The 27,961-nt window shown below is 44.6% G+C and overlaps 1 protein-coding gene across 5 annotated transcripts in view; it reads left to right on the forward strand.

Moving 5' to 3' along the window:
* Positions 1-27,961, forward strand: part of CFAP47 (cilia and flagella associated protein 47) — a 665,273-nt gene that overhangs the window by 130,960 nt on the left and 506,352 nt on the right. For 4 of the 5 annotated variants that reach the window (XM_075913261.1, XM_075913262.1, XM_075913264.1 and 1 more), the window contains exons 25-28: positions 8,518-8,713; positions 11,533-11,742; positions 22,846-22,946; positions 27,747-27,881. In XM_075913261.1, the coding sequence (XP_075769376.1) occupies positions 8,518-8,713; positions 11,533-11,742; positions 22,846-22,946; positions 27,747-27,881 (642 nt within the window). Of the gene's footprint in view, positions 1-8,517; positions 8,714-11,532; positions 11,743-22,845; positions 22,947-27,746; positions 27,882-27,961 lie in introns of those variants that run through there. The other variant, XR_012898421.1, reaches the window with a different exon arrangement.

The raw sequence follows: 27,961 nt of genomic DNA on the forward strand, positions 1-27,961 counted from the left end.
AGGGCTGTGCTTAAAGGGTCCCAACCCCCACCCTGGACAGACAGTTATCAGGGGTGCCCTGCTTGTAAAGCAGTCCTGGCTTGGAGTGCCTTGAGTGCCCACACTCGGCACATCACAGCACTCGGCCATCAGACCGGCTGCACTTGCCGCAGGCTGCCATCTGGGAAGGGGGGCAATTGGGGGGCTGCAGGAGAGCTTCCACCCCCAGAAGCCCACAGAGCCAGACCAGTTCTCCCCATTGGAGGCTCGTACCCCATTCCTCCCTCACCTCCTTCCACTTACCCTTCCCTAGCCCCCCTTCCTGATGTACAAAATAAAGAAAACGTGTGGTCAAAAATAGAATCTCTCTTTATTGAACAAAACTCGGGGAGACTGGGAAAAGGAAGTGGGAGAGGGGAAGAGAGAGGGTGGGAGAGGGGAGGGCAACTAAAATGATCAGGGGTTTGGAACAGGTCCCATATGAAGAGAGGCTAAAGAGACTGGGACTTTTCAGTTTAGAAAAGAGGAGACTGAGGGGGGATAGGATAGAGGTCTATAAAAGCATGAGTGGGGTGGAGAGGGTGCATACAGAAAAGTTCTTCATTAGTTCCCATAATAGAAGGACTAGAGGACACCAAAGGAAAGGAATGGGTAGCAGGCTTCAAACTAGTAACAGAAAGTTGTTCTTCACAAAGCAAAGAGTCAACCTGTGGAACTCCTTGCTGCGGGAGGCTGTGAAGGCTAGAACTAGAACAGAGTTTAAAGAGAAGTGAGATCAAGTCATGGAGGTTGGGTCCATGGAGTGGTATTAGCCAGGGGGTAGGAGTGGTGTCCCTGCCCAAAGTTTGTGGAAGGCTGGAGAAGGATGGCAGGAGACAAATGGCTTGGTCACTGTCTTTGGTCCATTTCCTCCAGCGTCCCTAGGGTTGGCCGCTGTCGGCAGACAGGCTAGTAGGCTAGATGGACCTTTGGTCTGACCCAGTACGGCCATTGTAAGCTCAGGGCTCAGGGTCGGGGGTCTCAGTGGACCCCCTTGATTTTCATGCACACCTGCTCCTGGGTGGCCAGGCTGGCAGCTCTCCTGCCCTAGCCGGCCACTTTCCTGTGCCTAGTGCGGAGGTTGTGGACGAGGTCCACGATGTCTGCACTAGAGCAGGCGGGTGCCCGCCTCTTGCGGTCCCGGGCAAGCTCCCGGGAGCTGCCAGCCTGGTCCCACGAAGAGGGGGAGGGCTGGGGGGCATCGGGTGGGTGGCTTGAGCCGTGCCAGGTGCAGGGTCTGCTAGCTGGGTGCTGGCAGGCTTGCACCTGGCATGGGCACTGTAGCCAGCCCATGCCCCTTTAAGGGGTCCGGGGCCGGGAGGGGAGCAGACGAGTTTCCCTGGTGTTGGCCAGAGTGGCCACCAGGGAAAGCTGGGGAGGGCTAGCCTCCCACTAGTTCGAATTAAGGGGCTACACACCTCTTAATTCGAACTAGGAAGTTCGAACTAGGCTTAGTCCTCGTAGAATGAGGTTTACCTAGTTCGAACTAAGCGCTCCGCTAGTTCAAATTAAGTTCGAACTAGCGGAGCGCTAGTGTAGCGCCTATCAAAGTTAATTCGAAGTAATGTCCGTTAGTTCGAATTAACTTTGTAGTGTAAGACATACCCTGAGGGAGTCAAAATCTGCTTTTTTGAAGTCCAAGGTGTGTTTTTTACTACTCTCTTTTCTTCCTTTGGTCAGGATCCTGAAATCTACCATCTCATGATCACTGCTTCCCAGGTTGTCACCCACCTCTACTTCCCATATTAGTTCCTCCCTGTTTGTGAGCAGAAGGTCAAGCTGCGCATGGCCTCTGGTTGGATCCTTTAGCACTTATGTCAAGAAGTTATCCCCAACATTCTCCAAAAACTTCCTGGATTGCCTGTGTAGTGCCGTATTGTTTTCCCAACAGATGTCAGGGTGATTGAAGTCCCCCATGAGAACCAGGGCCTGCGATCCGGAAGCTTCTCTCAGTTGTCCGAAGAAAGCCTCATCTACCTCATCCACCTGATTTGGTGGCCTGTAGCAGTCACCAACCACAACATCACTGCTGTCGTTTGCTGCTTTAAACTTAACCCATAGACTCTCAACAGGTTTTTCTCCCTCTTTATACTGGAGTTCACAGCAATTATAGTATTTGCTTACATATAGTGCAACTCCTCCTCCTTTTCTCCCCTGCCTGTTCTTCCTGAACAGTCTATACCCTTCCATGACAGCGCTCCAGTCATGCGTGTCATCCCACCAAGTCTCTGTTATCCCAATTAAATCATATTTCTTGGACTGGGCCAGGGCCTCCAGTTCTTCCTGTTTGTTTCCCAGGTTTCTCGCATTAGTGTACAAACACCTTAGGTAACCGGTTGATCGCCCTATCTTCTCCATTCGAATCAGGGGTCCTCCTTTCTTGCTCGTTCCTCTCTGCATTTCTTTCCGGTATCCAACTTTCCCACTCCCCTCAGGGTTTTGGTCACCATCCCCCGACGAATCTAGTTTAAAGCCCTCCTCACTAGGTTTCCAAGCCTGCCCGCGAATATGCTCCTTCCTCTCTTCATTAGGTAAATCCCATCTCTTCTTAACAATCCTTGTGCCCGGAACAGAGTCCCATGGTCGAAGAAACCAAAGCCCTCTCTACTACACCACCTGCGCAACCACGCATTTACGTCCTCAATTCGCCGATCCCTGCCCAGTCCTTTCCCTTCAACAGGGAGGATGGACGAGAACACCACTTGCGCTCCGAGGTCTTGGATCTTTCTTCCCAGCGCTACATAATCCGCAGTAACCCGCTCAAGGTCATTCTTGGCCATATCGTTAGTTCCCACGTGGAGAAGCAGGAAGGGGTAGCGATCTGAAGGTTTGATCAGTTTGGTAAGCCTCTCAGTCACATCCTGAATGCAAGTTCCCTGTAAGCAGCACACCTCTTGAGATTCCAGGTCCGGACAGCAGATGGATGGCTCAGTCCCTCTTAGGAGGGAGTCCCCGACCACCATCACCCGTCATTTTCTTTTGAGGGTGGTGGCTGTGGAACCCCCATCCCTAAGAGTACACATCCCATGCCTTCCAGTAGATGGTGTTCCCTTCCGATTTCTTCCTTGTGAGGTCCCTTCCAAAGCATTCAGCACTGTAGAGCCTGTGGAGAGAGCTTGAAAGCGATTACTTACCTCTATAGGATTGGGGGATTCCCATGCTGGCCTTTTTCCCCCTTCTAGAAGTTACATGCTGCCAGTTCTCTTCCTGGTCCCGTACTGCCCTTTCTGGCTCTTCCGCCTGCCATGCTTGAAGGATTAAACGCTGCCGTCTATCGAGGAAGTCTTCATCCTCTCTGATCGAGCGTAGGGTCAGCACTTGGGCCGTCAGTCCTCTAAATTTTTCTTCCAAAATGGCGACCAGCTTTCACTTAGTACAGATGAAATCCATTCTTTCTTCTGGGAGGAAGACGAACATGGCACACGCTGTGCAAGTAACAACAGCAGACCTATCTCCATCCATCGCTGTTGTCCTAGAGAAGGGATTTAAAAAGAAAGAAAGGCAAGAGAACCTCGCCCCCTTCCCAGCTCCCTCTCTAATCTCCCTGTTAGTACTCACCTGTTTGCAAGCTCCTTGGTCGCTTGTCCACTGCCTTATAAAGACCTGGAGTGCCTGAAAGTCCCTCCCCCTACCAAGGCACAGCCAATCAGCAGAGGCTTCTAAAATTCAAACTTTAATTAGAAGCCAACAGTTTCCACCTGCCAATCACAGCACACACTCCCTGAAGGAGAGGAGGAAGGCAAAGGGGAAGTGAAGAAAAAAAAAGCCTCACAAACACAGGGGAAAAAACAAACAAAAACAAAAAAACCCACACACCAACCCTCACTCACACATACAAGCTCAGCACAAAGCAAGAAAGCCCCAAACACAACACACACTTCCCTCAAGAGTCCTGTATCTGCTTCTCCTCTACTTGGAGAACTCCCTCTCTAAAGGGAGAGAGAGAGAAAAAAAAAAACAAAAACAAAGGGGAGAGTTTTTCCTGCCAGGGTGGGGGGCAGAGGCCAATTAGTTGGCCAGGGCCTTTGAGCAGCCATGCATCACTGCCATCCAGCAAGCCCATCAGGGGTCTTTGTGCATCTGGGAGGCCCTGGGGGAGAGTTTCAGACAAGGCCATCTGTGACACTCTTTCCCTTGGGCCTCCCACAAGGGGCCTCTGCATTGCCCCTCTGTGCCTTTCCTCTACCATCCCTACCTTCCTCTGTCCTCCTTTCCCACTTTCCCCTCCCTCCTTCCATGAAGGTACAATAAACCAGTTTTTTTGTTTTTAAAGAATAAACTGTTTTTTTTTAAATTTGGGGTAAATATAACTGGGAAGGGACTCGGGAAAGAATCTGGAAGAAGAAGGGAGGAAGGGAGAGCTGGGGCTCAAGGATGGGTTTAGGACTGGTGCTTGCCTCACATGGTCCCTAGTGTGCAGAGACCCTTGGCGGCCACAGGGAAGGGTTAGGAAGAGAAGCCATGGGGGGCCAGGGCAGGAGCGAAAGCAGGATTGGGTGTGGGAGAGACTTGGGAAGGAACAGGTGTTGGGGGAGACTGCTGGACTGCTCAATGGCAATGACCAGGCAGTTCATGACAGTGGTATATGCTGTGCACATTCTTCGACCTGCTGCAACAGCGCCTGCCAGGTGGTGCAGCAGTGTTCCAGGTCAGCATCCAACCTCTGCTCCTGCCGCTCAAGCGACCACTGCAGTGCATGCAGCCAGGGAATGTGTTCTCGCTCCAGATCTTCCCAGCGTTGCCAGCACCTGCAGTTCTCTCAGTGTTGGGAGGCTGGCACGGGAGGTGTGGCTCATGCTCCAGTCACAGCTGGTTCAGCTGTGCAGAAAAGTGAGAAGGGCTGTCGTCCCAGGAGACACTGTGCACGAAACCTAGTCCTCATCTCTGAGCTGACACAGAAAGTTCTCAGTTCAGAAGAAGGGAATGTGCTTCGAGCAAGGCCATCTGTGGCCTTGACAGTGGACGCTGTACTGCAGGGGCACAGATGTCATTACCCCTACACCTCAGTAGTAGAACTGAGTGAACATCTTGCATCCACTTTCCTACAGATGATAGTCATTTGTAGGTGGAGTAAATGTCCTAAGATTTCTGTTGAGAAATAGTAATTTATTGATGACTGCTATTATCAGTAATACAGCTGGAACCATTAGGATCCACTCACATAGATTTAATTGAAGGATTGGGGTCTAAATTAGGATGATCAGAAAAAGTATTTCAAAATGTTTTGTCCAGTAGATTCCATTTTGTGCAAATAGATTTGGAACTAAAGCTGATTTGAACAACAGAACAATTTGGTAAATGTTGAGGAGCCTGTGTCAATATTGAGGAGCCTGTGTGTGGTAGGGGGCCATGCCATGCACACACCAGGTCCAGCAGTGGCGGTGTCCCACAGAGAGAGGATTTCTATCCCTGTGCACTGCGAGGAGAGGGGTATGGTAGTGGAGGAGGTGTGCGTAAGCGGTAGATGCCATTTTCTGGGGAGTGTGGTGGTGGGGTCCCCTCCACTTCCTTCCCTCCAGCAAGTTTCCATGCAGCAACTCAGTGTCCTCTGCCTTGCCACATTTGCCCAGGAGTGGATGTTGCCTTGGGAGTGTGGGCATGACTGTGTGGTGTTTGTGACACTGCTCTGTGTGTCTGTGACCTCAGTCTCCTTAGTGGAGGCTTGTGGTGGAAAAGTGTCCCACCACAGGATTGGGAGTATGACAGGCCTTCCAGAAAACCTGTGAGCAGGAGCACAAGGTTCCTTTGTGGCAACCTCTTATGCAGCTGTCTGCTCTGAACTGGTGCTCCATGTGGACTTATGTGCACAAGCTGCGCTGTCTATGATGAGAAGGCCGAGTTAAGAGAATGCAGCCCCTTGCCACCCATCGCCTCCCCCTGCAGTGTCTAGGGGAAGTGATGGAACTCACCTGATGGGCCATCCTTGGCTTTGTCCGAACACTGGGTGACATCCTCGGAGGGGGATACTGGCTCAGGATGACCTTCTAGCTGGTGAGCATTGTGTCCGTGCTGGCCTCATCTTCCTCCTCCTCGTCCTCTTCTATCTCCTCCTCCTGGTCCATGGGCCCGCCCTCTAGGAGGCTGACAATGGGTGTCTCCAGGCCAGAGTCCACAACAAGGAAGGGGGGATGGAGCGGACTCCTCTCCCAGGATGTGGTGCAGCTGCTCATAATAGCAGCATGACTGGTGTGCCATCTCTGAGTGGGAACTCTGCTCCCTGGTCTTCGTGTACACCTGCCTAAGTTCTTTAATTTTCATGTGCACCTGCTCCCTGGTGTGCATGTGGCCCTTCTGGCCCAGGCTGGTGGCCATCTGTCTGTACACATCTGCATTCCTGCATCTGGTGCAGAAATCCTGAAGGTTTGCCGCCTCCTTCCCCCAAACCTCAATGAGATCCAGGATCTCTTCCCCAGACAAGGAAGGGGCCTTCCTCTTCCAGTCCTGGACAGGGGCTTCAGAGCTCACTGCCGGCTTGCATATAGCTGTGGGGGGTTCGGTGAGAACGTGAGGGTCTGTCATGGCAGCAGGGAAGGCAGAGCAGGGCACTGCTGTGTGATACAGGACTGTCAGGGCCTTCCTTGTGCCATAAGCATTTTTCCATGTGGATGCAGCTTTAAAGGCTGCAGGGGAAGAGAAACTATAGAGATCTGAGGGGTATGCACAGAATGTCTACCTGGGGCAGCTGTCAGAAGCCTTGGAGAACAATTATTTTGAAATAACCACAGCTGCCCCATCTATGCACACCTATTTCAAAATAACTATTTCAAAATAGGCATTATTCCCCACGAACTGAGGGTTTATTATTCCAGAATAAGAAGCCTGTTATTTCAAAATAATTTCAAAATAATGAGCTTGCTGTGTGGATGTTATCCTTATTTCGAAATAACATTAGTTATTTCAAAATAAGGCTGCAGTGTAGACGTATCTGGGATGTCTGTCTAGAGAACTGACTTCTATGACTGCCTCTGCCACAGAGTTGCTAAATGTTGCTGGGCATGTCACCATAAGCCATAATTTTCACAGCTGGTCATTATGTGCTCTTAATTTTCTGGGTATCCAACTGCAGACATCGAGAGTCTGAGTTGAAGAGATGCTCAATAGAACTGAGGAAATAGTTGATTTTTGGTATAGAAACCAGATGGAAAAAATACCTTTCCCCTCCAAAATTGCTTAGTTTTAAACCCAAACTTTTTTTCCCAGTTATTTTTTGATGAAACAAGCAAATAAAAATGGAAAAAGAATTTTGGATCAAATAAGTTGTTTTTGATGTTAACCGCATTTTCAAAGTCTTGTTTTCAATTTGGTCAAAAATAGTTGCTAAATTCGATTTGAATTTGCAAATAATTTTGGTGCACTAACAAATGTGGGTTTTTTTACGGTAAATGTTGTATCTCCTGCTCCCGCCCCTCCCCCAGAATTACTAAGCTCTAACGCTGAGCACTCATAGCTGTAGCTGAAGGCTACAGATGCTGCGCGTGAAGCATGTAAAGTGATATAAAATGCTAAGTATTCTGAAAAATTAACTCCTAAGGTCTTAAATTGTCTGTCACTCAAAATTAATGGAGACTTGCTAGTTTTGGTCTTCATTTTCCTTACCTCTTTGTGATATTGTAAAGTGAATTCATTGAAGAAGTATCATACCATCATAGACAAGGCTATGACAAAATTAATAACTGAGGTTTAGATGATGTGCCATAAATAATACACAGACACACACATTGAGTAATTAAGATGAAAAGAAACACTGAATAGTACCTTTTCAGTGAAAACAGTCCAAACTGCAATGAATGAGGCAGAGGTCATATGGAAAATTATCTGATCAGATCAGGTAATTAAAGACTGTATCATAACATATGCACACATAGGCCTAGTTAAATTAACCATTAATCTAGCATTTCCCAAATTTTGAGTGTTTGTTTTTGCAAACCTGAAGGGTTTTTATTTTAATTATTGTGGATGTAATAAATATATAGGATGAAATCCTGATCCTATTGAAGTCGGTGTAAGTTTTGATACTTATTGCTGTGCAATGAGAATTTCACCGTAGAAGTTTGTTGTGTATTTGCAGATGAGACTTGAGAGGCATTTTTAGGTTAAAAAACAGTACTTTGTAATCTGGTAGGTTGAATTTATATTTTAAGATAATGGATCTCAATGTTATATTGTTGATTTAGAGGTCCCGTATGGCTGCCTGAGAGTATAAATAGAAAGGGATGGTGTCACATTTCATGGTGTTTAAGAATGGATTTCAGAGTTTCCCTGCTAATAAACAATATGCAATTGGGTTCTAAGATTCCAGGACAAGTCACTTGTAACTATTTTTTCTTCCTAACTTATCTCAGTAGACAATATTCATGGAATAGCAGCTTTTTTTCATGTTAGACTTGTTTTTATGTATTTTCAAAACAAGAGCAATATGCTTGATTAAAAATTGGTTACTTGAAATGATTTATTTTTATTATTTTAGTATATGTGTTTGATTGTTCAATTTTTCATCAGCTTGTCCTGGGACATATGGAGCTGAAGTGCCAATGTTTCTGAATGATAATACATCTCATTACAAACGGTTAACTCTGTCTGGTACTCTCAAGTCACCCAGGATAAGCTTTGATCCCCCGCTTTTGATATTGGTGCCAGTTCCTCTGGATATGAAAACAGAGACATATGTCAATATCATTCCAAAAGACTACTCAAGGTAAATCTTCAGTTAAATTTCAGATTCATTTCCCATGAGCACTATAATTATCATGCTTTTCCACTGCAGAAGGCACTTGATAATTGCTGGACAGATTGGTGTTCATAGCACTGCTCAGTGGAGGAAAATACCATACTTAGTAGGAAATGGTGGCAGTTAAAAGCATTTTATATCCATAGTGTATCATTTCTTTACTAGTTCTGTTCTCCCAAAATGTGTCACATGTTTTTTCACTTCTTTGGAAAGCACAGCAGAACTATGAAAAAAGTAGCAGCTATGCGAGTTTCTCAGTTACTTCAGCCAGAGATTCATGTCATAAGCCTGTTATCTTTGTGTCCTGATTAGAAGAAAACATTGTAGCTGTTGTTTTTCTCTGGCAAATTGATTAGAAATCCTCATAAACAGTTATTTTGGGTCAATATGATTTTGATATACATATCATTCAGTTACACTGGATATACTATGATTTCATTATCTATTCAAGGCTGTACTATATCTCAACAAAACAAACTGTTGATAATTCATTAATGTAAAAATGTGTATAAATTAGATTTATTAATGTTTGTTCTTTTAATTAATTTTTTAGATATCCAAATATCCCACTATTAAATCGAAGTTTTGAAAACAAAAGCAATCTTTCCCTTAATCTTCATTCTGTATAACAAAATGTATTAGTCCAGAATTGGGCAATACTGTGTTAACTTATACCTTTCTGAGTTGTTTACCATGGGTTTCATACCATATAACTTTGTACAGCTTAGTATTTTTGAATAATAGGTCTTGTAATGATATCCAGAGTTTTTAAAATTTTAGAGCACCAGTTCAAATAGGGGTCAAAGCAATAGTGATTTAAGTTACCATCTAATAGTGTTTTGTTACATGAGGTAAATGATTATATGTCCTCACCATAGTTTCCAGTGAATAGGTGCTAACATATCAAAGCTAATACATATTGGACCTCCCTGGTCCAGCACCCTCGGGACCTGACCAGTCCCGGATGAGGGATTTTGCCAAACTGGGGTGGTCATTTCTGGTCTACCTGCCACCAGCTCCCTCCAGCCCTGGCTCCTCCGCCAGCCTCCCAGCTGGCTCCCATTGCCCTGACAGCCCTCACTGCCCTGCTGGGCAGCTCCAATACTTTCACTCACTGGACTCTTGCTGCAGCACCCAGCAGCCCCGCTGCCTCCACATGCATTAGGCTCTTGCTGCTGCCCTGGGCTCTTGCTTCAGTCTCCATTTCCTGTTGTCATGTTCGGCAGCCCAGCTCCCTCTGCTCTACTGGGCAGCCCCACTATCACATGTGGAACTCCAACTGCCCTGCCAGGAAGCTCTGCTGGCACATGTTGGGTTCACACTGCTGTGCCAGCCTGCAGGGCTCCCAGGAATTAGCACTCTACTTCAACTCTCTGGTCCGGAAACATCCTTGGGCCTGCCAGACCACAGATGTTGCCGGACCAGAGAATCCTGGTTAAGAGAGTTTCAACCTCTACCACAGCTGTCAAGTATCAGAGGGGTAGCCGTGTTAGTCTGAATCTGCAAAAGCGACGAGGAGTCCTGTGGCACTTTATAGACTAACTGAAGTGTAGGAGCATAAGCTTTCGTGGGCAAAGACCCTGCATCTGACGAAGTGGGTCTTTGCCCACGAAAGCTTATGCTCCTACACTTCAGTTAGTCTATAAGGTGCCACAGGACTCCTCGTCGCTACCACAGCTGGTGACACTGTTAGGATATTAGACAGAACTTGAATTGCTCCCTTCCCTAGCACTAGTCTCTCCAAGCAAGAGCTGAGGAGCACTGGGATGACCAGTGTTAGGAAGCTTGTATTCCTCTATCTGTGATGCACTTTTTCTGTGGTAAAATAGTAAATTTCATTTTCCAGTGCAGTTAGTGGCAGATTTCTGTGTGTAAGTATTGCTCTGTCAGAGAACTGAGTGAACATTTTGCATCCACTTTCCTACAGATGATAGTCATTTGTAGATGGAGTAAATGTCCTAAAATTTTTGTTGCGAAATAGTAATTTATTGATGACTTAAAAAACAAAGACTGGTCTGGTAGCACTTTATAGACTAACAAAACATGTAGATGGCATGTCCTCACCATAGTTTCCAGTGAATAGATGCTAACATATCAAAGCCATCTACATGTTTTGTTAGTCTATAAAGTGCTACCAGACCAGTCTTTGTTTTTTAAGTTTATCCTTTACAGAGTGACTTGGCTACCCCCTGGAACTTATTGATGACTGTTATCAGTAATACAGCTGGAATCATTAAGATTCCATATGGGCCATGGGATCCACTCACATAGGTTTAATTGAAGGATTGGGGCCTAAATTAGGATGACCAAAAAAGTATTTCAAAATGTCTTGTCCAATAGATTCCATTTTGTGCAAATAGATATGGAACTAAAGCTGGTTTGAACAGTAGAACAATTTGGTAAGTGTTAATACAATTTAGTCAATATTGAGGCAAGCTTTAGCAATAGATCAATTTTAAGGAACAAATAAAAGCAATACAGGTGGTTAGGTCTTTGTGGTAACAATGATCTGTAAAATTTGTTCTGTCAGAATGCTGAGTTGCAACGAGTCACTACAGAAAACTAACTGCAGTACTTTTGTAAAAAAACAAAATGCCATGTTAAATGTTAAAAGACTTATAATTCTTTCAGTTAGTTTCTGTTGACTAATAATTTAAAAAGCAAATCTGTGTTATGATCATTGTTCATATATCTACCTGCAAAAAGCAGTTTAATTGATCAATGAATCAGGTTTGTTACAGTTGCCCTTTGGGAATAAACATCATTATTATTGATTTTTAACACAGGCCATCAGCATTACAAGTTGAAGTTCCAGTGCTTGAATTTGAAGATGGTGAAAGGATTAATCCCCTTTCTGTGCAGTTTCCAAGTGGCCAAATTATTGCAGTTTCACCAGAAGGGATAAATGTAGGACTCACTTGTTATATCAGCTTCAGGTCATCTAGGCCAGTATCATTTTTAGGAAACCTATTCTTCACTGATGATGAAAAAAACAGGTAATGCATTTAAAATAAATTCATTTTGTAGATAGAAGGGTAGGCTGCATGTGGGGAGAACTGTGTAAGACAAAACCTCATGACATTATCAGGGGGAAAAAATCCTAAGGAGTCCCTACCATAAAACTAATACATTTGAAAGTAAATTGAACAAATACATTTTGTTTTGAGCTGGATTCCAATTCCAAACAACACTGTTCATCTTTGTCTTTATGCGCTAAATCATTTCAGAATTTTGTACTGTACTTTGCTCATACTTCACTCAGTGTTTCTCTGTTTTTGTTCCCTCATCTTGGCTTTTCTAAGTGTTTGGTTGAGTAAACAAATCCAACTATTTTTGGTCCAAATAATTTTGTTGTTTTAAAAAAGTCTTCATTGGATATTTTGTGTTCATTTTAAATTATACTACAGTCAAATAGGAGGCAGTATCAGCATGAAAACAAGGTGTTCCTATCAATTTAAGTTTGTAAAGTGCTTTGCAGACTTCCAAAATGAAAGTTTCTTATTAACCTAATATATCATAATTTTAATGCATAATTCATACAATACAATGGAAAAAGACCTTTAGAATTCCATCTAAAGAATGAAATGTTTCTGACTGTAAGTCTTCATGAACCTTGTAGGACTTGTTTTGTGCAGTTAAATTGTCTGTAGCAGTTGGCAGCAACCCAACCGTGGTTGGATTTTACGGTCACTTGAGTTTGTCTTGAACCCAAACCTCTTTGAAATCATCAGCTGTCTTCCTGTCCCGGTGCTAGGAAGTCTCTTCCTCCCATTCCAATGCTCTTTAAGGCATCAGGGAGAGCTGGTGATCCTTTTTTCTATCCTGCAGATCTTTAGGTAGCTCCCAGGAAATGGCTATCACATTAATAAATTCTGTTGTGTATCTAGATGTAGCTCCTGCCCCTTCTCCATGTACACAGGATGTAGGAGACAGAATCTGACTGAAGTTTCTATGAACATGTTTTGCATAACACTGTTTCAGTAAGGTTCTTAGTAGTCCTATACTAACTTATAGCATAGAATGTGAAATCAGTAAAACCACAGTAAATGTTCAGGATCAGGATGCAGGTATGCTAAATCCTCCTTCCCTTCCCCACCCCTCCAAAAACAACTTTAGCATTGCTTTTTTTGTAGTTTAACTTACTAATTGTTGTTAGATGCTCACTATATCTAGGTTCCATCACAGATACCTTTCTGCTGCCCTGAACAGGAAAGCTTTATTTATGCTTTTTCCCCAGTCCTACATAGTGCTTCTGAAGGTCATGTAAGACCACACCATGGCCCTGTCTCTCTACTCCAGGGGTTCCCAAACTTTTTGACACGGGGACCAGTAAATCCATTCATGAGTTCTTTGAGGACCAGTAACATTCATTTGCATATTCATTAAGCAAATGATGAATATTCAAATAAGTTGTTTCTGGTCCTCCCAAAGCCCCCAGTGCCAGCGTTAGCAACGGTTTTGATACAGTCACCCACAATATTCATGCCAGCAAGTTAAGGGAATATGGATTGGATAAATGGACTGTAAGATGGACAGAGAGCTGGCTAGATCAGGGTTTCCCAAACTTTTCACTTTTGTTGGAACCCGTTTTTTTTAGTACTGTTTTTTGCAGCCCAAAAATATAAACACATATTAAAAAAAAGAATGAAAAATGAATAATTTTTCAGTTTTCACCTGGCTGCATCCTCCACCCAGCCTGGGCCAGGGCTCTGGGGACCCGGAACTGCATGGGCTCTCCAGGAGGTGGGAGCAGGAGCAGACTGGGGATAGGGTAGTTGTCTAGGAGGGAGGGTGCAAGGAAGGGTAGGGTTGCCAGGTGTCCGGTTTTATACTGGACAATCTGGTATTTGAGGGTTTTGTCTGAGAAACAAATTGAGAAATTACCATACATATAAAATGTCCGGTATTTTCTAATTAGGTAAGTTTTATTATAATTAGGTGTATCTGTCCTTAGCTGGGACCTGCCTGGCTGGTAGTTGAGCTCACACTGCCTGAGTGTGTCTACCTGCCAGGCAGTTCGCAACTACTCGAAGGAGGGTATGTGGGGGGGGGGGGGGCAAAATGGAATCCCCAGGCAGACTCACTCCTCTGCCAGGGTCTGTAGGGCCTGCATGTGCCCAGGTAAGTCCCGCTCCCCTGCCCCTTCTCCTCCCAATCTCCCAGTCAAGCCCTGCTGCCCCCGTCCAACCCTGCTTCCGGCAGCCAGTTCCCCCCACCTCCCACCAATTTCCCCGGTCAGCCCTGCTCCCCCAACAACCCTCCCCCCAACCAGCCCAGCTGCCCCCGTCCAGCCCTGCTTCCTGCAGCTTGTTCTCCCGTCATCTTCCTCCTGTTCTCCCCCGTCCAGCCCTGGTTCCGCTGCATGCCCTCCCTGATTTCTGCTGGATAGCCCCACTGCCTCCAACCCTGCTTCCGCCACCTGCCTGCCTGCCCCCCCCTCTCCGCAGGACAGACTCACTACCCCCAACGTTGCTTCTGCCCCCTGCCAGCCCCCCCATCTCCGCAGGACAGCCCCGTTGCCTCCAACCCTGCTCCCGCCGCCCACTTGTCCTCTATCCCCCATCTCCGCGGGATAGCCCCATTGCCGCCAACCGTGCTTCTGCCACCCGCCCGCCTGGATCTCCGTGGGACAGCGCCGCTGCCTCCAACCATACTTCTGCCGCCCGCCGCCCGCCCACCTGGATCTCCACGCGACAGCCCTGCTACCCCTAACCCTGCTTCCACCAGCTGCCCACCCACCTGCCCTGATCTTCGCGTGACAGCCCCGCTACCCCCAACTCTTCTTCCCGGCAGCCGGTTCTCCCTTCCCACCACTGCCACCTCCTCCTCCCAGCCCACCCTGCTCTGCTCCCCTACCGGCAGCCACGCTGAGGCCGGTATTTTTTTCCCACGGCCCAGTACCGGGCTGAGGTCCATAGTTTGGGAAATGCTGCTCTACTCTGTTGGACCCTCTTCTCTACTGGACCTCTTAGTGTTGATTCTAGTCTCGCTTCCATTGCACCCCAGTTTGACCACTCAAGACCAGTCAGTTTTTCCACCAAAACCTGTGTTCCCTTCATTTAACAGCCTGGAAATGCAATGGCTAAATGCCAGAAAAGAGGCTTGTTTTAAGTGAATTTGCCAAGTCTTACTAAACAGTAGAAATTCCTCCAACAGGGCTGCCTACCTGTGACAATGGAAGTGTTTTTGGTCTGGGCTTGACAAACTGGAGTTTCTCTGATGCATTCATCCATCTGACATATACTATTTGTTGCACCTGAAACAGCAAGGCTTAGCAATTTCCTCTATCGAGAGTTCACCTGGCAGCAATATCAGCTTGCCACCTTCATGTGGATAACAGTCTGTTTCTTCAAGTGATATGACAATCGGATTCCTTAAAAGTCTGGAAATGTACTCTGTCAGGTGAACCTGTCCCCACTTGGGGGTTTATCCTGGTCTTGTCTAAACTTATGACACCACCATTTGAGCCTTTAGTAACCTTGTGACGAGGCAGCTAAGGTTAAATGAACTTGCGGGCAGGGCCCAGCTGGCTGAGAGGGTCCAGCTGGCTGAGAGTGTCCCTCCCCCGTGGCCTTGTCGGGCATGCTCACTGGTGAGCCGTACTATAAAAGGCTCTGATCCAGTTCACTTGGGGCTGATAGCTGAAGGGCAAGGCCTGAAAAGGCCAGCTCCTGACCCAGAGGAGTCCATGCAGCCGGAACCAACTCTGGTTGGGAGGGAGGTCCCGAGCGAGGGGAAGCACCTCTTGACAAACCTGCTTTTCTAATAGCCATCACTTCTGCCAGAAGTCTCTGGTACTTAATATTGCAGTAAAATATGTTGCACAAGAGACTCAATATATCTAATATATCATCAGAGTGGCACAAAGAACAAATAAGCACTACCCTAGTTATTTGCTGGTCAATGATTCAACTATGATCTAAATTTTCAGAGTTAAACATTTTGTCCTTTCGGATCTTATGAGGTTACAACATATAGTACAAAATATAGGTTTGCCCTAAATATAAAAATAAATATTTATATTTTGATGCAAGAATTACATGAATACTTAAATAATTGTATCTGCACAAATTCTCTTCCCTTTTTTGTAGACCCATTTTATTTACTTCTAGGTTAAACTGTTATGTGGGATGTGGTTTCTTTGTAAACCTTTCAGTATTTGATAGGAAAGGATAATACAAAAATATAATTTTGAGGCTTGAAAAATAGCTGCTCAGCAGGTGCAAACATTAGTTTCATTAACTCTTTTATATGGTTCAGTAGCAGCTTATAAAATCTTGTATTGAAGGGATGAACCGTTTTACTGCATAATAAACTTTTGTTATCTGGGCTGCCATTAAAATGAAAGAAGGAATACCACCATTCACTGAAAGAGTAATTTAATTAAAAACCAAATTTAAATATAAAGCTGGCATTAAAGTAATGTTATTTGTGATGGTATAGATGTATATTCAATACTGGTGTGCAAACAACTAGTGTCCCAGAGCTGGAGAAATTTGCTTAGCAGTACTTGTAGAGCTGTGGCGCACACACCTCCTGGCAATAACTCCTCTCCTAGCTGATAGTGGAAGGGCAACCCTGACCCTCCTTTACTTCCTTCTTCTTGCCTATAGCTGAGTCGGAGCAATGTGTGGACTTCACCTCGTAATTGCTCAATGAATTTAGTTTTTTCTCGATGTATATATTTAGTAGTACTATTAGTATTAGTTGTAGTAGTTTGTTTTCTCAGTGATGCCCTCAATGGGGTTTAAATGTCCTTTGTGTAGGGGAGCAGTCTCCTACAATGATCTCCACACATGATGGTTTGGGTTCCAGAAGTGCTATCGCTGCACATACCAGACCAAGTTCCTCTCCAACTACAAGTAGGAGCATTTCCTTGTCAACTGTGCTGAGGAAAAGATTGCATATGTCTTGGTTTTGAGCAGACTCTTTTGCTTCTCTCTGGACTGACATGGAGTTGGTAGTGAGAATGTTAAAGACTAGTCTACTATCCGATAAGCAAATGCTTATTGGGTATTTGAGTTGACTAGTCGATTTCGTCCTCCTTTCCCCCTTCCCTTGCTGCCTCTTATTAGAGCTCTGTGCGGTGCTACTGCTTTGAAATGCTAAGGTGGTGTTTCAAAGGGCAGCACCGCACAGCTGAGCCCAGGATCAGCTGTGTGGCACTGCCCCTTTGAAACGCTGCCATGGAGTTTCAAAGTAGCAGTGTCGTGTGCAGCTCAGGGTCAGCTGGGGACTCCCCAGCTGATCCCGGGTTCCAGCACAGCATTTCAAACTGCGCAGAGGCCAGGGTCAGCTGGAAAGTCCCCAGCTGACCCCGGGTTCTGGGAAAATGTCGCATGGCATTTCAAAGTGTCAGCGCAGCATGGAGCCCAGGGACAGTGGGGGACTTCCTGTATTGGGAACGTCTTGTATTGTAGCCTGGGCTCAGTGAAGCAAGGAGGAGACCTCCTGCTTATATTCTCAGTTCCTGGCTCTTGAAATAGTGCATGTCTTGCTTGGCTCACTTTCCCCCTGCATGTTGCTAATACTACTGGTAACCATGTGGGGAGCTGCTCCCTATAAAGAATTGCCCTTGTTCCCCTATCCTTAGCAGTTCTATCAGATAGATAGGCAAAAAAGAAGTTAGATGAGGGCAGCAATAAAATGACTACTTAACTGAATGTTTCATTTATCTGCAAAAGCTCCTTCACTGTGGAAAACTCACTACAATACTTGAAAAAAAATCAGTGACAATGTTGTGTGTTGTGTTGCACTTTGGTTCTGTGATGTGATGGGAGCCTCAAGGGTTAAAGCCGACTACCTAGTGAAAACTACTGGATGATGGTGAAACAAATTATTTTTATTAAGTGGAATGATTATTTTTAATCAAAGCTAACAATTAGCAAATGTTTTTTTTAAACTAGCAATTGCCTAATGCTTTTACAGGGTAGAAAACCCTAAACTTAGCTGTACTTAAGTAATTACAAACTTCTTTGATTACAATTCAACTATACCAAATCACTGTCTTTAATTTGCTTAACGAAAAATACAAAAACAAAGCTATTATAATGATAATAAAAAGTTCGTCCAAAGCTACCCCCTCTATGGTTATTTTAGGGCAGCTGGTGGAGTTAGTCATAAATCTACTTTTACAACTTAACAACTCCGGGGCTTCTATTTCTAACACTTATATTTAACCTAAATACAACACTACTACACAACACAAGTTAATACAATTTATACAGTGTGGTTAACAGAACTTAGATACACTTTATAGAATTACACAGTGAAATTAACACAATTTAACTTAATTAAACCAATAACCATACATTTAAGCAATACTTACAAATCCAGCAACGATAACAACACAAAGACACACTAGAACTCGGAGCATGCTCAGGACTCGTGCACCCCTATATTTGATTCGAAGGGTGGGGAGGCAGTCTCAGGGTGATCAATCCTTTAGTCGGGCAAAAAAAAGATATGTGCCCTCAATATACGGAACCTCCGTTGAACAAAGGGGTAGAGGGTCTTTTATACAAAAATTTGGTGTCTAATGCCATGCTAGGGTCTGCATTTGGCAGGGCCTAATAGGCTAGTGATGAGGTAGTATGACAATACTGTGCTATAGGAATTTTCGTGATATATGCGTGATCCCCTCATGGACAGGACCAGATGGGGCATAGTTAGTGTGAGACAGTTGTGTTTTATTACCCCATGTTTTCTTTTTCTCTTGCCCCTAAGACCGGTCAAGCTACGGTCAAATGAAGCTTATCTGTAAGTGCAGCTAGGCGTTATCTAGTTATGCTCACCTCCCTGTTTTCTGGTGCCTCTGAGTCCCAGGATGCCTGTAAAGTCAAATTCCATTCACAAAAACTGCATTGTGCTTCCCATGCTCCTCTGAGTATCTGGGTTTTGTGTGAGGGGCCTTGTGTGGCAGGATGGGATATACGCAAAGGCCGTGGACAGAAAAAGCCTGCTTTACAACATGTTGTTGGTCTGGATTTCCAGTTTTAATACACATTACTCTTTGTTATTAATTTTATTTATTTGACTACACAAAATGCTTTAGTGGGACCTAGGTAAGAGTAAATGTTTCCTTTCCGTCACCATGGAAGAGCCAGAAGATAGAACCCAATTCAGTTCTGGTATATGTACTAGGAGAGGAGAAATAAAATGCCAGGATCTCACCTCTGAAGCAGTGTTGGGCAAAATTTCTTCAGCTAGTAGTTTATTAATCAAGAATATGTTTTAGGTTAGCTGAATTCAGTCTAATTTGTCAAATAATTTTGACTAAATAAAAATTGGTGAGTTGGGTGAGTGTAATTCAGAAAAAGTTTGTTTTAACATTTTTTAGATGAAGCATTTTGACTTTTTGTTTTAAAAGCTATTTTGAAATTTAGCTAGATTTAACTGCTCCCTCCCTTCCAAAAGAGAAGGAGACCCCAAAAGACCTTAAAGTAAAATGCATGATTTTATTTGGGGTCAAAGAAAATATTTAATTTCAGCCTAAATAGCTTTTTTCACAAGTTATTCCATTATATGGAAAAAAAAAATCATTTGGGGTCAAACCAAAATAATTCTGTTTTTCAGTTTAGCCATCGAATAGAAAACATTAGTTATTTGCCCACTTATAGGCTGACATCTGCAGTTGCAATACTGCTATGCTCTGCTGGTATTCATTCGCTGTACTAGGTTGAAGCACCTGACAGATCCATCAGCCTTACTCTTAGAGAGGTGAAATATAGGAACTTCCAGAGTTTACTGTAGACCTTTTATTGCAGTAGTAGCTACAGATTAACTCCACTGCTGGTTTCTGGGGAGCAGATTACTTATGTTAACTCTGGCAGTGATTTCCTGTACCAAACCCATTGTGTTAGGCTTGATGTAGTTAATAGGATTTGACTTATGTTGTCTAGTTTTAAAACTTGGATTTTAATAATACCTTGCATTTGTCATGGCCTACCTGTTTCCACAATGGGCTTGTGCAGTCCATGGGGATAATGGCACAGTCCACTTTGGCATTGTGCCTCAATGGATCTTTTCTTTTGGGAAGTTTGCATGAGCTGTGGAATCTTCTAAGCTACATCTCCACAGACAGCAGCAGTGAGTCTTAGAGCTGGAGTTAACAGACTAGTGCTCACGCCACAGTGCTAAAAATAGCTGTGTAGATGTTTGGGCTTAGTCTGGAGCGCTTGCTTTACAACATAGAGAGGAAGGTTGCATCAAAGCCCAAGCTCCAGCCAGAGCCACAATGTGCTAAGACTAGTTGTGAAGAGTAGACCATAGTGGGATCCTGAGATGTTTTGACCAGGACTCTGAGACTTGATAGTGTGCGCTGGGCAGATTTACATCTTGTCAGCAATGTCTATTGATTTTAAGAGCTCACACTGGATATGTCTAGACTACATGGCTCTGTCAATGGAGCCATGTAAACTAGTTTACCCGACATAGTCAATGAAGCAGGGATTTAAATAATCCCCGCTTCATTAAAATAAAAATGGCTGCCACGCTGTGCCGACAGTCAGCTGATCCAGCACAGCGCGGCAGTCTAGACGTGGCTCGATTGACAAGGGAAGCCTTTGTTGACTGCTCCTGTAAACCTCGTTTCACGAGGCATAAGGGAGCAGTCGACAAAGGCTTCCCTTGTCGACCGATCCATGTCTAGACTGCCACACTGTGCCGGATCAGCTGATCGTCGGCACAGCGCAGCAGCCATTTTTATTTTAATGAAGGGGGGATTATTTAAATCCCCGCTTCATTGACTGTCGGGTAAACTAGTTTACATGGCTCTGTTGACGGAGCCACGTAGTCTAGACATACCCATTGTGTTGAAGTGCTATGCCTGAGTGAATGGAAAGGACTGTGGCTCAATTCTTTTTGATTTGTTAGATGTGGGGAGAGTCAGTACTCATTTTTTTATTTTGATGTTTGCATCATCCATTGTGTCTTCCATAACACATATTTTATTACTGTATTTACTTATTAGTTGAGATTGTGGGGTGGGCAGGTTTAAAAACAATCTCTCTTCAAATTCTACATCCTATACTGTGAAGGAATTTTAGTCCCATTGGGTTATTCCCTCCCTTTTCCCCCGTCACTTCCTGTTAAAGTATCTTGGTTCTGAAGGAGTTATACTTGGTCTTGATTGGCACCATAGAAACTGTACAAGCTTTTAATGTTTCACATCATGTAAAATCATGATGTCCATCACTGGTCATTATTGTGGTGCAATAGTAGTGAAATGCCCAGTCCAGTAAGGGCCCCACTGTATTTGGTATTGTGTGCATATGAATTAAAAGGACAATTGTTCTCTTGCTGATCTTAGGTGGAATATCTTCTCCCATACCTTCATGCCAGTTATGAGTTCTTGGTCTAATCAGAGTTGTTCTCAGAGGGGTAGCCTTGTTAGCCTGTAACTAAAAAAACTCATAAAACAATGGCCCTGTAGCACCTTAGAGGCTAACCAAAAATATATAGATAGTATCATGAGCTTTCATGGGCCCAATCCACTTCTTCAGAAGACAAATATGAAGCAAGAGGCATAGAGGTTCAAATATAAAGCAGAAAAAGAGGGAGAAAAGATCCTGTCAATTAAAGTGCCTATGCTAAATAAGGCTAATAGAGTGGGCTGTAAGTGCCTGATACTTAGCTTTTGATGTAATTTGGGTGCTGAATATAACAGCCCATCCAGTTCATGTCTTTGCTCAAGCCATGAGAGATAGTGACAGATTTGCATATGAAGGCCAGTTCCTCAGACTCTCTCTAGTTGATTCCTGCAACTATTTTGTAAGAGAATAGCCACCTTTAAATAGTTGTTTGGAGTTGTTTTGTCTGCTACACGCTATGGTGCCTTTGGCTCTTCAGGAGTTTTTAATCATCTGAACCTTATGTTCTTTGCCCTTTTGTATTTTGGAAGCACTCTCGTTCTCATTGCTCTAAACAGACATTGCCATTTCTTCCTGTATTCTGTGGAATCCATCCCAGACCGTGGTGATAAAAAGTTTCCCATCAAGAAAATCCTGATGTCTTTGGGCTATCTGTCCTTTTATAAAGCTTTTCATGGCTGACAGTGTGCATCTGGCACTGAATTATCTTGGAGACGGGACAGTTGATTGATGATCTACTATGACATCTCAAATGTCTGTGTCAGTCACATTTTAGCTACTTTAATTCAAAGTATGTCACTCATGTATTTGTATTCACTGAAACAAAGTGCCTGAAAGTCTTCAGGACAAAATTTAAAAAAGCATAGATTTTTTTTTCGGTTAGTGAGTTCTGCTTCCCTAAATAAAGTATTACAAAATCTTAGGGTTAGTTTAATGAAAATGAACAAACTACATTTATATGTGTGTGTGCACCATTGCTGTTAAAGTTTTAATTTTTGGTTACTAGCAGGTTGCAAATATTGATTTAGATAATATACTTGATGGCTATTGCCTCCTCTTTGCATTCTTTGGACATATAAATTTAAGGAATAAGTGTGCAAACAACAGAGCCACTAATGCTTCACGGAGAAAACAAATACATTTTGATGTTGCTTTATTAAGCATTATAAAGCTGATGCTATGATAGCTCATTGGTTTGAGCATTGGCCTGCTAAACCCAGGGTTGTGAGTTTAATCCTTCTGGAGGCCATTTGGGGCAAAAACTTGTCAGGGATGGTACTTGATTCTGCTGTGAAGGCAGAGCACTGGACTTGATGACCTTCCAGCTTTAGGAAATAGGCAATCTCTGTTAATTTAAAAGAAACAATATTTTATGTCTTCACAATGGCTATTGATATACACCAACTTTCTAAATTGTGGTCTCACACCAGTGCGATGCTACTGACCACACCACTGTATATGAGAGCATAAATTGGCTGCATATCTTATTTTTAATGTTCATTATTGCTATCATAATAGCTGTGTTTACTTTATTGTTCACCATAAAATAGCTAAATATAAGGCACCCTTAAAAATTAGATGTCCATAAAGAAATCTGGACTGTGAAATATTTGGGAAAGTTAACAGAAGATTAACCATATTAATAGAAAATACTGAAAGAGAATTTTTCATATATTGAAATCTATGCTTCTCTCCTCCCCTTCTTCTCTCCCCTCCCCACCGCCAAAGGTTCTCACTTCAGGTTGCTGCAACAGCAGAGAATTGCCTTCTTACCATATATCCATACTTGATGCTTCACCGCACAGACCAGCAAATTATCTTGACAAGTGGTAAGGGTAGTGAATGTTTCCTCACTTAATCTTTTTAATAATGTTATTTCATTGTAGTTATGTTAACTACAGAAATCTATCATTTTTATCCTGATAGCTACTTATTTAATTAAGAAAGCATTTTTGCTTGGTAAGCATTTTTAATAGTATGTTTGGACTCATACAGATTTAGGCTTGTTCTTATTGAAAGTAGGTAGGCAAAATAAGTTGGATATTTATAAAAAATATCACAAGTCTAAAATGTATAGAATAATTTTGCTAATATTGGAGTAAGAGTAGAAAAGATAACATAACTATATAGAGGAAAATAAAATAATTTCACTATAGGCAATTTCTGTGCCACCTGTAATTGGACAATTTATGTAAAAACAGCAGAGAAGAGAGCAACATAATTGAATGGTATTCCAGAATAATTATATAATGGTTGGAAATCATGTTCAGCATTTTTGATGATCCTAGAAAAGATATCAGGATTGGATTTTTTAAAATGTTTTGTTCAATTGTATTTGAAATATTAAAAAACCTGAACACATCAGATTTGATTAATGTGGGATTAACTATAGTGAGTAAAACTTTACATGGATGAACCCTTCTGACTGAAAGGGGATGTCCATGCTTTAGAATCTGGATAGAAGAACTGAAATTGTCTTTGTAGAAAGATCAAGGTAAGGCAGATAACTGGAATGTGTACAATGGTGAAATTATATTCAGAACCTCCTGCAAACAATTCAGCAACAGGTTTGTTTGCAATGTAGTATAAATGAAGCTAAATTAAATTCTACGTTGACAGTGTGGCTCTGTTTTTCAGTCTATTATGTAGGTCCAATCCTGTGAGTAATAATGGGCAGGCAGAGTACTCTATCTGTAAGAACCCAATTTGATAGCAGTGGGACTGTCTGTGCATATACACAGATGTGGCCACATATTGTAATTTGTAGGACTGGGACCTTACATTTCTCAGAATGACAAGAGCAGGTTGCTAATTCTAGGAAAAAGAAAGCATAACATGACAGGTATCTATGAATTGGGACAATAACACTATTCATTAGCATCTCAAGTTTATCATATCTCTGTGGAAGTTTGAAGCTGAAACAAATAGAACTGAATAAAACCTCAGAAAATGACCCCAAGAAGGAGGATCCACAATTGCCGCGAGACTCAAATAATGTTTAGAATTTATTTAGGTGCTTCTGAATCCTTTAAGATCCCGGAATGAGTAGCTGCCTGATGTGATGCCCCCACTTGTGGGGTGCAACCTGGAATTGGGGTACCACAGAGCTCTCTGTTTCATTAGCCTGGGCTCTATGTCTCATTGTGCTGCTTGTAACAAGCTGCAGACGTGCTCTTGGTCCTGCACTCACCCAAACCTTTACTCAGGAAGGGACACATCCAGCGTAGAACTCCAGACCTGTACAATCTTCCCCTGATCAAAGCCTGATCAGTAAGTGTATTTCCTGGTCTGTTCCTCCCTCAATGTCTTTTGCTGTGAAACAAGTCTCCCTTGCATATGTGCTATCTCTGAGAGGATTCCATTGGGGTAATCCTCGGCTACGTCTACACTAGCATGATTTTCCGGAAATGCTTTTAACAGAAAAGTTTTCCGTTAAAAGCATTTTCGGTAAAGCGCGTCTAGACTGGCAGGACACTTTTCCACAAAAGCACTTTTTGCGGAAAATCGTCCATGGCCAATCTAGACTACACGGAACGGTCGAAAGAGGATATGCACATTCCGTGGGAATTTGTATATCTTCTTCCGATTATACTTTCGAAAGCGGATATTTTGAAAGTAAAAGTAGTTTCGACGCGGCTTTTTTGGCGAACCCCCTCCTTTATCAAAAAGCAGCTTTTCTTCAAAAAATGAGGTTTACATGGCTTTTAGACAAAGGGGTGGGGTTTGCTGAAAAAGCCACTTCTAATCTACTTTCACTTTCGAGAGCAGAACAATTGGAAGAAGATATGCAAATTCCTCTTTCGACCATTCCACATAGTCTAGATGAGCCCCTGGTGTTGCTGAATTCATCTCAGTACAGCTGAGGGTTTTGGAAAGGCTGCTTTAGTATTTGTTTTGTGAAATGTGTGAGATTGGTAATACTTTGAAAAGGCTGACTATGAAATTGTAAGACTCAGTGAATGAGGAGCTGAGGTAAGATGGATCTTAAAAGGATATTTGGTTCTTCGCTTAGGCTACGTCTACAGTGCAAGTCTTCCACAAGTCTTCCACATGAGAAGGGGGGCAGGAGGCAGGGGGATGTCTGAACTGGGAGGGGGGATCAGGACTGGGCGGAGTAGTGGGGTGGCCTGTGCTGCCAACTCGGGTGCAGGCATATCTTCGGGGTTGGATGAGTCTGGGGACCAGAGAGGGTTGGGCAGGAGGGGCATGTAGAGCTGGGTCAGCGTTGGTGGGGGGACACGAGGAGGAACCATAGGCATCACTTGGGGAGGGGGCATGGGGATTGGGAAGGGAGTGAGCAGAGGCATGGCATGGGGAGGGATGAGAGGCATAGCAGGATGGGCGGATGGATGGGCAAGGGCCATGGGGAAGCAGAGGGTGGAAGGCAGGAGCAGCAGCATCGGGCGCGTGTTCCCCTGTGTGGGACAGGATGTTACAGATGTTGTCGCAACACGACATCATCTCAGTCCACACACGCTCCCGCCATTCTAGGTCCACTATGAGCCTGCATGACAGGGTGTCATGAATCTTGCACATGACGCTTACATGTTGCTGCATGAGGTCTTCTGCCACTTTGGCCTGTCTGCGGCTCCCCCGGACTCTGGGAAGTTGCTGCAGCGGTGGTGTGGCTGGGCCCTCTGTCCCAGCTGGTCCAGCTGTGGAGAACACAGAAAAGGGAGCGGTCGTCAGTCCACCTTGCGCACACATTCCTTGAGGCTGTGCTCTCCTGTGTGAGCAGCAACCACACCAGTCCATGGCCTGCAGGAAGGGGATGTCCCGGGTGCAAGGCCATGTGTGGCCTGTACAGCATGCCCTGTATCACACAGGCCCCGAAGGGGCCAGAGGACTATGCTGTCCTCTTCCTGGTCCCCCCAACCCCCAACACACACACCATGGCTAGGCAGGCAAGGGAAGTGTGTGGCCACAGGGGGATCCCTAATGGGCGGCAGAGGAGCCGTGAGCAGCCTGGTCCTCCCTGGGTCTGCTCACACAGCTGTGGCTCGCTGGGCTATCATTGGGAGCGGCTGCTGCCTCACACATATAGGCATGACTGTGTGCTGTGTGCAGCACTCTGGGGTGTGTGTGTGGGGTTGTGCCTGTGCCCCTGTGGCTAGGCTGCTAGCAGCTGGGTGTGCCCCCCTCTCCCTTAGGGGCAAGACTTGTGTGGCCACACATGAGGCTGTCAGCAGGCTCCTGGATATGTTGAAGGGCTGGCTGCTGTGGCTGTGTGCCACACCCTCCCACTGCATGTAGTAGCATGTACCCAGACTGCAGCAGCATGTGCTGGCCAAGCGGCCCACGCGATACTGTGCCCCACGCCCCCTGTGCATCCACCTCCCCCGCCCTGTGTGCGTGTATGTGTGTGTGTGTGTGCACGTGTCAACGTACCAGAAGATTGCTCCCAGGCCTCCGAGGAGGCCTGGGAGATGTCCAGGATGGCAGGGACTTAGTCCAGGGACAGGGTGACAGTCCCAGTGTCCTGGTCCTCCTCCTCCTCTGTTGGGGGCTGGACTTGCCCCTCCATCTTCTCTGGCTCGGGGACAGGTTCTGGGTGCTGGAATATGGGCTACTGCAGCCCAGAGTCCGCTATGATGGGGGGGGGGGGAGAAGAGGGTTCCCCACCCCAAGGATGTGGTGGAGCTCCCTATAGTAGGGGCAGGTGTGGGGTCCTGCCCCTGAGCGTGCCCTGCACTCCCTGGCCTTTACATACCCCTGATGGAGCTCTTTCACCTTTGCCTGGATTGCTTCATGTTCCGGGTAGGGTGACCTTGCTCCGCCAGGGATACGACCATGTGGTAGAAGATCTTTCAGATCTTCTTCAGAGCCACTTCAGGTGGGGGCATGCCTTTTTGTCCCCCTGGGGGGGGGGGGGGTCCTGTGACCCCTGGGGCTGCTCCCTGGAAGGGCCAGAAGGGTCTTGGGGAGCTTGCTGGGAGGCCATTTGTGGCAGAAACAGAGCTGTACAGTGAAGGCAGCTGGTCCCTGCAAACTTCCTGCCACAAGGCTTGTGCAGGGTGCCTGGGGTTTTAAGGGCAGCCAGCAAACAGGAACTATAGAGTTGCGATTGACTTGGCTGAAGCGGCCAAGAGGCCACCATTTTTTTCCCTGGAGGCCAGTTTTTGCACAAAACTGCCTGTTGAGCATCCACACTTGCCTTTTTGCGCAAGAGCGGTAGTGCAAAAAGGAGTTATGCCTCATAGAAGGAGGTATACCTACACTGCAAAAAGCCCTCTGTTCTGCCAATTGACTGTGGATTTTCTTGTGCAAAAACACACTTGAGGTGTGGACGCTCTGCGGGTTTTTGTGCAAAAACCTTGTAGTGTAGACGTAGCCTTAGAATGTAGAGTTGTGAAAGCTCGTACGGGGTTTCTTCAGCAGGTGCCTAGACCTGAGATGTACAGATTAAAATTGGGGGTGGGGAGAAAGTATGCATAATTAGTCTTCAGTTATTGTTTAGAGAAGTGCCAAGTTATCAGCCAAACTGTAAGTGTTGTCTGATAAACTGAAGTGCAAAAGAAAGATTTAATAGCAGATACTATGTATATGAACCATTAACACACAGCACATAAAATAGATGTCATTTATTGTTCATTTTAATGAAACGTCAGCTCAACATTTGTATTTTATAGATGACAATGAGATAATCTACTGCAATGGAAATGTTGTTTTGGATTCCCATTATTCTCAAGGATCATTGTCCCTTAGTACTTCCTTCAGTTCCCTGTGTGAAGACACTAATTCAGCCTATGAAAGTTCTTCTTCAGGTACAATAGTTTAAATACATAGATTTCTATAACAGTTTTTTTGCTTACTACTGCAGTGTTTAATTTTTTTAAAGAAAAAT

Source organism: Pelodiscus sinensis, chromosome 1 (genome assembly GCF_049634645.1).
Source record: "Pelodiscus sinensis isolate JC-2024 chromosome 1, ASM4963464v1, whole genome shotgun sequence".
Classification (NCBI taxonomy): domain Eukaryota; kingdom Metazoa; phylum Chordata; order Testudines; family Trionychidae; genus Pelodiscus; species Pelodiscus sinensis.